Source organism: Eptesicus fuscus, chromosome 15 (assembly GCF_027574615.1).
Source record: "Eptesicus fuscus isolate TK198812 chromosome 15, DD_ASM_mEF_20220401, whole genome shotgun sequence".
Classification (NCBI taxonomy): Eukaryota; Metazoa; Chordata; class Mammalia; order Chiroptera; family Vespertilionidae; genus Eptesicus; species Eptesicus fuscus.
Window position 1 is genome coordinate 50,956,598 of NC_072487.1, and position 12,610 is coordinate 50,969,207.

The 12,610-nt window shown below is 37.6% G+C and overlaps 1 protein-coding gene across 7 annotated transcripts in view; it reads left to right on the plus strand.

The window, feature by feature from the left end:
- The first annotated feature begins 6,825 nt into the window (after positions 1-6,825).
- MELK (maternal embryonic leucine zipper kinase) overlaps positions 6,826-12,610 on the plus strand; it is a 59,121-nt gene continuing 53,336 nt past the window's right edge. For 4 of the 7 annotated variants that reach the window (XM_054727135.1, XM_054727138.1, XM_054727137.1 and 1 more), the window contains exons 1-3: positions 6,826-6,883; positions 8,154-8,239; positions 10,136-10,252. In XM_054727135.1, the coding sequence (XP_054583110.1) occupies positions 6,826-6,883; positions 8,154-8,239; positions 10,136-10,252 (261 nt within the window). The remainder of the gene's footprint in view (positions 6,884-8,153; positions 8,240-10,135; positions 10,253-12,610) is intronic. The other 3 variants (XM_054727136.1, XM_054727141.1, XM_054727139.1) reach the window with 2 other exon arrangements.

The window sequence follows — 12,610 nt, forward strand, 5'->3', positions numbered from 1 at the left end:
CGTGCAACTCGGTTTACTGGGGCAGTTCAGTAGAAAGGAAATGTGTAATGTGTTATCGCCCCTTTCCCTTCTCCCTTTACTTTCCCAAAGTAGTGGCTTTCGAGAGGCTCACGCTAAAAGGGGAATCTGTATCAGTAAAAGGAGCGGCTCGCACCAGGAAACCTGGGGGAAAAAGGGACACTCCCAAAGGAGGGCATCCCGGGAGAGGGATCAGGCCTCTGACACCTAGGATGAGTAATTGTTCTCGAGCTTCACCTTTGCTATTTCTCTTCGGTTGTGGAATGGGGGAAGGTGGAAGGAGGGCGTGTATCACAGGTGCCTGGAGTTTTGCTCAGAGGCCAGTGATTTTTTTATTCATATTTTGGTTTCTGTTTACCGTATCGTGTGGAAGAAATCAGAAATGCCCTTATTGCACCTTCATGGGCTTATTTCACCAGCGGATCTTCCCATTGTATCTACTACTGTGGATCAAGGAGATGAGCAAATCAGTCCCTTAACACCTTTAGGCATGAATGTCTCTGCTGGTGCTCCCTGAAGCCTCTGCTAGGGAGCAGGACAGAATGTTAATTGACTGTATTACAAGGCACATAATAAGCTATTCTGTATTCTACCTCTCACTTGAAATATCCTCAGAATCAGTGTCTTCCCAAGCTCACTAGGTAAGGTAAATGTATTACTCAGCGATGAATAGCATAGTCTAAAATTTAGGCCCTAAATAATGCCATGTTAATAAGAAAATGACCCCAATTTGTTGCTGTCCTATAAAATTTAATGATAAACCTCCTCCTATTATCTAGGCAATTTCTTGTTTCTTCAGAGAAATTCAAGACCTCCAATTCTTTTTTTAAACTTTTATTTATTTATTTTAAAAATCTTTATTGTTGAAAGTATTACATGGATTACATAGGTCCTCCTTTTTTCCCCATTAACCTCTTCCAGCCTGCTCCCACCCACCTCACACCTCACCCCCCCCCCCCTAGGCTCTCACCACCCCTTTATCTGTGTCCATGGGTTATGCATATGCATACAAGTTCATTGGTTGATCTCTTCTCACCCACCCTCCCCTCCCAATTCTGTTTAGCCACACTCACAAGGACATTTAGGTGTTTGATTGGGGTCTAGTTTCCTTCTTCATTATCTACATTTGAGGGGCTGCCTTCCATTCTGACTGATCATATACCTCCTTTAGCAGCTATAAAGTTGTATTATTCCAATCACAAGTCTTTTCTGTGTTCAGTATTTCCAAACTCTGGAGCAGTGGTTGGCAAACGCATTAGTCAACAGAGCCAAGTATCAACAGTACAACGATTGAAATTCCTTTTGAGAGCCGGAAACCACTTCTGCGCATGGGCCACGAAGTTTCAATCGCACTGTACGAGTGCGCCCGCACGTGGTATTTTGTGGAAGAGCCACACTCAAGGGGCCAAAGAGCCGCATGTGGCTCGCGAGCCGCAGTTTGCCGACCACTGCTCTAGAAGATCCCAGCTCCACACCTACAGTTAAAAACCAGGTAAAATCTATCATTATAGCTGTTTGCAGTATAAACACATTTTCTTATACAGTAGCAAAAATGATGTTCCCTGGATTCAATAGATATAATGCAGGCCCACATAAGTAGTATGCAAAGACAGTCTAATTTGAGGGAAGGAAAGGGTATATAAAGAAAATATAAGAAAGTAAAAAAGAAGGTGCAAAGGTGACTTTTTATATACCCTTCTGGCCCCAAGATTATGGCCAGAGGGATAGCAAGGTCACCAAGAATAATTTGGAGGTTGCCAAGGAACTTGTTTTAAAGTGTTTTCAAGTCTGACCGAGAACTCTGACATTTAAAAAAAAAAAAGAAGGTGCATGGTTTGTTATATCCCTTGTCAAGGGAAGTGATTTCTAACATTTTACCGATTGCTTTCTCTCTCTGTGTGGCAAGTTGAAACAGCCCAGTCCTTGTATGGTATTTAGGCGTGCAGTAGTGGCAATTAGGATTCTTGTATTTTTTAAGGCCTACTTCATCCCCTTTGTGTTTCCTCTTTTTTTTTTTTTAAATTACTTTATTGATTAAGGTATCACATATTTGTCATCAACCCCCTCCCCCCCATTCCCTTCCCAATCCCCCCCACACGCAAGCCCCCCTCCCCGTGTTGTCCGTGATCACTGGTTAGGCTCATATGCAAGCACACAAGTCCTTTGGTTGATCTATTGTGTTTCCTCTTTAGCCCTTGTGTTCTGGATACCACAATACTGCATTAGTTGGGGATTTGCTCTCCAGTGAACCTGATAGTCCACTTTTACAGCAGACAACTTTCCAAACAGATTTACAGCCTGACATTCTTCCATTTCCAATCTATTCTTTCTCTTCTCTGTCATCAGGATTCCAAATATTTCTTAGCATTGTGTTGACCTCAATACCTTTATTGCTGTTACTGACTGTTTTGAAATTTTTTAGTCTTAGGATTTCTGTTTTGGTTTTCTTTTTTTAGGGGGTGGGTGGGTGGTGGTGGTGTGGTTCTACTTCATTCCCACATTTGCAGCACTGACAAATGCACTTTCCAAGATTTCTGAATTAGTACTGCTGTTAAGGATATTTCTAATCCTGTCCCTTAGGTGCCCAGTGAGAATCGATTTGCCCTCTGTGGTGTCTCCTTGCTTGGAGTAACTTTTGCCACTCCAGTGGAAGCAGAAATGTTTCATTTTATATCACCAACTTTCCATCAGTTTGAGGACCTGACTGTGCTTCTGCTGTTTTCCTACCCCATTCATGCAGGTTAAGCTAGATTAAAAGATCAACCTGCTTATTAAGTTGGTCCAATGCCATCCCTTCCTAGGAAATGGCTAATATTGTTTATTGGATCATGTCTTTTGCCCATGATCTTTATCTTTCTTGGTATTTCAGCTTTGATGTTGAGACTAAGACCAGTTGTGTTTTTTTTAAAGCTGATTGTTTTTCTTTAGTTTTGATATTTTTTCTTTGCAAAGCTTCTGCTCTAGTGTTCTATTCACTGACTAAATTTTTGAAGACTTTTTACTACTGATAATAATTTACCTTTTATCTCTGAGTAAAATGATTCATGAAATCAGAATGATTTAGGCATTTTAAAAGGATATTTTATTTTTTAAATTTTATTGAATTTATTGGGGTGACATCTCTATATATAAAAACCTAATATGCAAATTGTCCCCTCGGGAGTTCAACCGGGAGACCAGGCGTTTGATAACTCGCTATGACGTGTGCTGACCACCATGGTGCAGAATGAAGGAAGGCCCCAGCCAATAGCTGGCAGCTGGTAAAGGGAGGCCCCAGCCGGCAGCTGGAAGGCCCCGATCAGCCCTGATCACTGGCCAGGCCTATGGACCCTACCCGTACACAAATTTCGTGCACCGGCCCTCTAGTTGATTAATAAAATTATATAGGTTTCAAGTGTACAATTCTATAATACATCATCTGTGTAGTGTATGTGTTCACCACCCAAAGTCAAGTCTCCTTCCATCACTATTCCCCTTTGCCCTCTTCTACCTCCCCCAACCCCTAAAAGGATATTTTGAAAATATTTTTTGTGGTTCTTGATTTATAGCCTGACATTCCTCCATTTCCAATCTCCTACTCTTTCTCTCCACTGTCATCAGGATTCCAAACATTTCTTAGCATTGTGTTGACCTCAATACCTTTACTGCTGTTATTGACTGTTTTGAAATTTCTTAGTCTTATTTCTTTTTTCTTTTTTTTGGGGTGTGGGGGGAGGGTGTGTGGTTCTATTTCATTCCCACATTTGCAACACTGACAAATGCCCTTTCCAAGATTTCTGAATTAGTACTGCTGTTGAGGGTATTTCTAATCCTGTCCCTTAGGTGCCCAGTGAGAATCCATTTGTCTTCTGTGATGTTTCCAGGCAGAACTTTGCTTTTGATAATTTCATTTCATTTTTTTCTCCACCTCAACTTAAGAAGATGACCCATCCTCACTGTAATAAGGACCTTGCCAATTACTTTATCTTTTTTTTTTTTTCCCTTTATAAACCCACTGTACTGCTGAGGTTGAACTCACACTCTAGGTCTTCCAAAGTCAGGACTTCGTAGGTTAGTAACATGCTGATCACTCAGCTCTATATAAGACAGGATGAAGAACAGAGAGACCGTGAAGGTAGTGAACATGGTCATGCTGGCCACCCAGCAACCCCAGAGCCCTCAGCAGGCTTGCTGGATCTCTGCCTTGGTAAAGGGAGACTGTCTGGCTCTAGAAATGAGCACTAGCACCAGGTTTCAGCTACTGAGAGGCAGTGATCAAGATGGATGAGCTCTGCTCTTTCCAGGTGGAACTTTGCTTCCCAAGTCCCAGTTGGCTGTGCCCAGCCTTTCAGATTGTTAGAGAGAATAGGGTCCTGGCATCCTGTACCCTGTGCTGCCAGCTAATCCACTGCTAGGTCACTGAGGGAGATTTGTACACAGGAGACAGGCCAGGCAAAGGAGGATCTCATCACTAGCTGGATCTTTGCCTCAAGCCCCTTTGTGAACTCTAGAGCCCTCGTGTGCTGCGCTGGACTATATGGAAGATTCTTTGTGCCTGACTCAGTGACCTCCATTTCCCTGGGCCCCTCTGATTCCTGTTTGTCTGGGGGTGGGGGCATTTCTTCCAAAGGTTGAAATCTTGTTTTGTCCTACATTAGCCTCTAGGAACAAGAGTCCCTTGAGAAGTCATTTCTGGGTAGGTTCACCCCGTGTCTTCCTGTAAAGAGAGCTCCACTTTGTAGCACCTACTCAAGTCCTAGAAGTTGACCTATGTATGGACACTTTTAGAAAATTTATTTAGAAATATACTTCCCAGAAACTTTCTTTTCATAGTTTTACTTTTTTCTTCCTTCTTGGCTTCCATGAAACTGTATTCTTATTCTTAGTTTTCTAACTGTTCTTTCTCTGCCTCTTCCTCTTCCCACTCCTAGCTGGTATGGGAGAGGACTTAACTGTCTGCATTGTAAAGATTTATCTTTTTTAAGTCTTGACACTAACTAATTGATTTTGTGTATGTGTGAAATGGAGACAATCCAGTGCTTTTTGTTGTTTTTCCCATATGGCTAACCCAGATCTAAATCTACATTTCCATTTGCTGGTACCTCTAAAAGTAGTTTTAGTTCAGTACATGTCAACTTTTTTTTTCCCTCTGGGATCTTTGCAGCTAAATTTCTTCTTTCTGGAATACTCTTCCTCTTACTCTTTTTGTGCCAACAACTGTTAAGGTTTACCAACCAAAGACCACTAAGAACACATCTGTAGTAAGAAACATTAGGTGTTTTAGTTTGCTGCTGCAGGAGACACCATTCTCCCTAGGACCTTGGAGTCTCAGTCAGAGTGAGTTGGAAGGGGCATATAGGATTTGGGCTTACGCTGCGTGGTTTTAAGAAGGGATTAGGAAAGCTGTCAAAGAACTGGGGCATTTCAGCATTTGGGGGTTTTAGAATACTGTGGGGCTGAGGATGTCATTGGTGAGAAAGCAGCAGTAAGTCAAATAAAGGATCACTGTCATTTTAACCGTTTTGTATAGAAACATTGTTTACGTGGTCATGTCCAGGTCCTGTTGGAAACATTGTTCAAGTTTTGGTAGGAATATTCAGTCTGATTACCAGCAGGGTTGTTGTTTTTTCTCACTTCTCATCCTTTGAATTAGATCTCGGCTTAAATATTACCTTCTCAGTGACTTATTCTAACTACTGTTGCTTGTTTCTTTCCCAGTATTTATTACAAATTATAATAATTTAATTTTATTGTCTGTTGATTTGCCTTTTGTCTTCTCTGCTAGAATGCAAGATCCATGAGGGCAGGAACCACATTTTGTTTCTTCTCCCTTATAGCTTTAGTGTCAAGTGTAGGTCTGGCACATCATAGGTGCTCAGTAAACACATGTGTGAATAAATGAATGAATAAAAGAAAATTCAGATTAATAGTCTGACTAGTTCTGCAAAATGCACTGCTAATCTGTAGTTAAACTCAGCTAAGAGCATATCCTCTGCAAGTAAGACAAAGCTAGTATCAGTGTGAGGGCCCTACTCAATCCTATGGCTTTTTGTAATTCTACTTAATTTTAAAACTCAGGAAGACAGAATAAAATAACTACCTAAGACTTTCACAACAAATTTTTATATATTGTTTGATATATACTTAAGAGTATATGATATGTACTTCAGAGTATATGTAAATATGTGAAGCATATAATAATAAAATATGTATTATATGTATCTTAAAATTGTATATTATTGAATCTTAATTTGCAGTTCCCTGATGACTAATGAAGTTGGGCATTTTTTTCTCATCTTTTATTGGTTATTTGTGTTTCTCTGTGAAATGCTTTTGTATTTCATTTGCTTATTTTTCTTTGGTTGTCTTTTTCTGTATTGTAGGCTTAGAGTCTATGTATTCTGTATAAAAATCCATTGTTATAAGTGTTGCAAATATTTTCTCACATTTATGATTTTTTTGAAATATGTCCAGAAGTTCTTAATTTTAACATTGTTTAATGGAATTTTTATAATTAGCACTTTAAAAGATCCCATTCTGTCTGGAAATCATGACACTATTCTATTAAAAGTTTTAAAGGTTTACTTTTCACATTTAAGTCTTTACTTGATCTGAAATTGATTTTTTTGAATGGTGGGAGATAGTAATCCAGTGTTTTTTTCATGTGGCTAATCAGTTTTTCCAGTATCATCTATGTGCCCAAGACTTATTTATATTTGCAGTTACAAGAGTGGAGGACATAATCTCATACTAGTTCCTTTTTTGATCTTGTACTATTTCTGTTTTACAGGTTCTTTTTGTGATTTTGAGTAAACTTCCAGCAGGACTATGAAAGATTATGATGAACTTCTCAAATACTATGAAATATATGAAACTATTGGGACAGGTAATTGTTATTTTCTCTTGGGGAGAGAGGATAGATCAACTATTTGAGAGTCTAGTGTGTTTGGGCCATCACGAGCTTTCTGGTCTAAACTACGTAGTTTTAAAATTCTTCAACCTACTTTAGTTAGAAAAAGTAGAGCAAAGGAGAGGAAAAGAGTAGGAGAGGCCTTGTAAGTCATTTTATTTAGAATAAAAGTCATTTGGAGAGTGATCTGATCTTTGTTTCTAAGGGTCACCCTCTCTGCTTGCTTGTAAAAGGATTGGGTAGAAAAGGGCAAGGGCCGAAGCAGAGAGATGTTAGGAAGTTATTGCAGTAATGCAGGTGACCAATGCTAGAGATGATGGTGATTTGGACGAGGCTGATAGTAGTGAATGAAGGTAGTGAAAGGGGTGAGATTCTGTGTACAGACATATACATATATGTGTGCGTGTGTGTGTGTATTTTGATTTATTAAGGTATTACACAGTCAAAAATGCTAAGTGCATCAATCTTGATGGACTTTTACATACATATATATGCCTATGTTTCCTGATCAGATCAAGACATAGAGCATTTCCAGTCAGTACCTTTCTTTTTGCCTCAAGGTAACTACCATTGATATATTTTGAAGATATAGCCAACGGGATTTGTTGATGGGTTGGATATGGGGTAGGAGACAACAGAGAAGAACTAAGGATAGCCAACCCTTTGGCTTTTGGCCCGAGCACCTGGGAAATGGAGTTGCTATTGACTGAGATGGGGAAGGTCATGGGAGGGACTATTAGGAGCTTCTTTTTAGAATTGTGAAGTTGGCACTTTCTTTTAGATACTTAAGGGTAGAAATTTTCCCACTTTTGATACAGTTTTAAAACATAATTGTTCATCTTCCCAGTTTTAAAACTGAATGGAAATTTCATATTACTTGACTTTTGTGTCGGCAACTTTACATTGTATTTTAGCAATATTAATTATAAAGCAAATTTGATTGCAATGTTAATTATAAAGCATATTTCTAAAGGATGAATTTTGTTTTCTTGTTCGTTAAAAAATTAAAAATATACTATCATGGTAAAAAAAAGTCTTCAGCTAGTCATTGGATTGAGGAGAGGTTAGGGTCATGGCAAACACCTTGGAGGCCACAGGAAGAAAGAGCCATACACTTCTAGGAAAGTGGATTGATAGAGCCTTTTGAAAGCATATGGAGCAGTGTTTGTGCCCGAGTCCTCAGTTTGCTCTGCTATTGATATTCGGGTTAGTCTTGCTTATCTCTTCATAATTTTTCTACACTTAGGTGGCTTTGCAAAGGTCAAACTTGCGTGCCATATCCTTACTGGAGAAATGGTAGCTATAAAAATCATGGATAAAAATGCACTGGGGGTAAGTTTAAAATTATTTTAAAAATATACATCAGTTTTGTGAATGAAAACCCAAATTTGTTCTAATGTTCTAGAATAATATTATTAGAATAATATTTCTCTTGCATTTAAATTGCCAGTTATGTGTAACTGGCAGGTTTTAAAAAGCAATCTGAGGGAAGGGGTTACTTTGTCCTTAATTTTAATGCAAGGCCAGGGCGTATGTATGAAACCTGTAGGATCCATTTTTCTGCAGTTGTTTCATGGTCTTGAAGATGTTTCTTGGTATTCAAATACTCTAACTCAATGTTACCTATTTTATGGTACAGGTGGATCTTACATCCTAGAATTTCATCCAAAATAACCTTAGTAGTTCTCTAATGAAATCCTCCTTTTCTTGATCAGCCTTTTTTATTCCAGGATTGAGATGCTCATTACCTCCTAATGCAGCTCATTCAATTTGTGATCTTGGCTATAATGTACATAAAGTTTTTTGTTTTTATACTGAGGGAAAATTTGTCTCTTTTATTGATCTTTTTGGGTCTATTGTACCCTATCCAGTATTAGTACTCACCCTGAATGGTCTTTTTTTTTCTTCTAATTCTATGTATCATCCTTCATATGGTTTAGTTTTAACTGATATTTCAGGCTCTTCTTCAATATTTTTGTTTATTGAGCTCAATAATATATTTACTGAGCAAATAAAAGGCATTAGAAACATTTTTTCTTGAGCCCTCATGAATGAAATCAGTGATTATAAATCTGATTAAATTAATTTCCTTAAGCAATGTAAACTTTAGTTGCAACTTTAGTATGATTTATTCACTTGAACACTACAAATACTTAAGTAGCAAACAAAATGTGTATTGTTATTACAAAGTGTGTTACCAAACTGATACTCAAAATTCATTCTAAAGCATCAGTGTGATAACATTAATTCATAAATTTATTTGTTCTAATTTTGTTTTTATATTTTCTATTGTTATGCTTATTTTAATTACTTCCTAGTACTTAATAATATTTTGATTACTTCCAGGGTTTTAGCTATCCAACTCCCACTCCCACCAAAAGAGAAAAAAAAGATTATCATATTAAAATAGTCAAAGTTACAATTGATTCTTGGTCAAGACCTGACATCTGGTTACATGGTCCTAGATAATTAAGCCACAGGTCATTAGATTAAGTCCCTTTTTATAATAAAGTTTTACATGTTACTTCATGGATATCTATATTTTTGTCTTTAATATGGACTTTGAAATTCTTTCAGCTTGGCTTATCCTCCTTTCCAACCAGCTTTTTATTTTGAAGAATTTCAAGCCCCTAGAACAGGGGTCCTCAAACTTTTTAAACAGGGGGCCAGTTCACTGTCCCTCAGACCGTTGGAGGGCCGGACTATAGTTTAAAAAAAACTATGAACAAATTCCTATGCACACTGCACATATCTTATTTTGAAGTAAAAAAACAAAATGGCAAAAACACCCGCATGTGGCCCGTGGGCCGTAGTTTGAGGACGCCTGCCATAGAAAAATTGGAAAACCGAGACAGTGAATATCTTCATACCTTTCACCTACATTTTTATGGAACATTACTAAGAATAAAAGTGGTAGCTCAGGCATGCACACTAAGTAGAGTTTCTGTCATTTTCTTTGTTTGGAATGCAAACCTTCTAAGGGAATTGGAGATTTAAAAATTTTCAGGACTTTGTGTTATCAATCCACATTAAGTTTGTCTTTCATAAAACCCTCAAGGCCTTTTTTATGTATATACAAATAAGTTTTGTTATATTTTTCTGTATTGTGGAACAATTTGTTTTGAGGCTGTGATTGCTTTTGCTACTCAGTATTTATCTTTTTATATTGCTTCTTGGAACACTTCCCAAATTGGTTTATTGCACATTGAATACATTGTTTTGCCACAGAGTGATTTGCCCCGGATCAAAACAGAGATTGATGCCTTGAAGAACCTGAGACATCAGCATATATGTCAACTCTACCATGTGTTGGAGACAACCAACAAAATATTCATGGTTCTTGAGGTTTGTAGTATGTTATAGAGACCTAACTGTGTTTGTTCACTGTTTTAATCTGTTTGAGCTGCTATAACAAATATCACAGACTGGGAAGCTTACGAACAACAGAAATTTATTTCTCACTGTCTGGCGGCTAGGAATTCCAAGATCAAGGCACCAGTGTGGTTGGGTGAAGGCTCTCTTCCAGGTTCTGAGCTGGCACCTTCTCGCTGTGTCCTTAACATGGTAGAAGGGCCAAGGGATCTCCTGGAGCCTCTTTTTTTAAAATTGAATTTATTGGGGTGACATAGGTTAATAAAATCATATAGGTTTCAGGTGTACAATTCTAGAACACATCATTTGTATTTTGCATTGTGTGTTCACCACCCCAAGTGAAGTCTCCTTCCATCACTGTTTATTCCCCCTTTACCCTCTCCTATCCCCCCGTTCACCCACTCTCTAGAGCCTCTTATTAAGAGCACTGATTTCCTTCATGAGGGCTTTACCCTCATGTGCTAATCACCTCCCAAAGGCCACCTCCTAATATATCTTTGTGGGTTTAGGATTTCAACATAATGAATTTTGGGTGGGAACAAACATTCATACCATTTCCATTCACTTTATCAATTGTTAAGAGAAAAGTACGTTTCACCTGAAATATTAGAATAAATGTTAAGGCTTTACCTGTTTGAGTTCTGTCTATAACAATTTAGATCAAATAGACATTTATTATAAATTGGAGATTCATTGTAAATGTACCCTTTCTAATACACTCTTAATGGGGAGGTGTGGTTTAATGGACAGAATATGTTAGAATTTGTCCCTAGGGGGAAGGATTCATTTTAGTTTATATGTTGTATATGGTAACAAATTACCATCAACTTGGTGGTTTAAAACAACAGAAGTTTATTGTCTCATAGTTCTGGAGGCTAGAAATCTGAAATCAAAGTGTGGATAAGGTTCATTCTGGAGAATCTGTTCTTTGCCGCTTTCCTAATTTCTGATGGTGGCTGGTAATCCTGGGTGTTCCTTGGCTTACAGATGCATCACTCTATTCTCTGTCTCTGTCTTCAAATGGTCCACCCTAATCCAATATGATGTTATTTGATTTGATCACATCTACAAAGAACTTGTCTACAAATAAGGTCATGCTTACTGGTACAGGGTTTTAGGACTTCCAACATACCTTTTTTGGAGAACACAATTCAACCCACAATCCTTCAGTGTGTGTATTATGCAAACCAAACTCATTTAAGTTTTCCCCTGCCCTTTTTGGCTTGAAGCTTAAAGTCTTTAGAACTTGCATCATTCATCTCTTGTTTCATTTCCCTTAGTCTCAGCCAAATAATTTGTAACTGCACATAATTTTCACAGATTAGCTCTGTTTTAAAAGCACATTTTAAAATTCATAATGCTGAAAGTTTTGGACCTAGATCCATTTTCTCTTTATTACACCGTAGATCCACCCACACGGTCAATAGTGTGATTTTTAAAGTCTTTTTAAAATGCTGATTCCCTTGTCCAAATTAAATATTCTAAAACACACACACACACACACACACACAACACACACACACACAAAACCACCACCAACAAAAAACCCTTCCGTGAACCTAGGACAAAATTGAAAAGGTATAACAGAGTGTATATTAAAAAGTAAAATTCTCTCTGTATCCCTGTCATCCAGTTTCTTTTCTCCTGAGTAAATCACTTACTTTTCTTGGGTTTCCTATAGATTTTCCATGTACTTACAAATGCCTATTTATATTTTATACATATGTATGTGTGTGTAGCTTATTAGTTTCTGCCACACAAATGGTCACATACTATATTATTCGGTATCTTGTATTTTTTCCCTCACTTAACATTTTAGCTTGGAAACTGTCTACATATGTGCATTTATAGAGATTTTTGATGTTTTTGTTTTGCTTTACTTTGTATTTCTTTATTTGAAAATATAAAGTAGGCTTTTTAATGTAAATTTTATTGGGTAGTATTGAAAAAGATTGATTATTGTGGTATAATTTATATATGATAAAATGCACACATTAGGTGTACAGTTTGAAAAAGGTACACACCCATGTACTTCCCACCCCAGTCAAGGTATAAAACATTTTCATCACATAGGAAAAGTTTCTTCTGACCTTTGATGTTAATCCCTGTAACCCCACTGCTTTTCTCAACAACCACTGATTTGATTTCTGTCACCACATATTAGTTTTATCTATTCTAGAACTTGATACAAATAGAATCATATGACTGTACTCTTGTGTTTAGTTTCTTTTGTTCAACAGAATGCTTTTTGCAAGTCACAATATCAATATATACACTTGCACCTTGCTTTTTCACTTAATACTGGAGATTGTTTCATTTCAGTTCATGAAG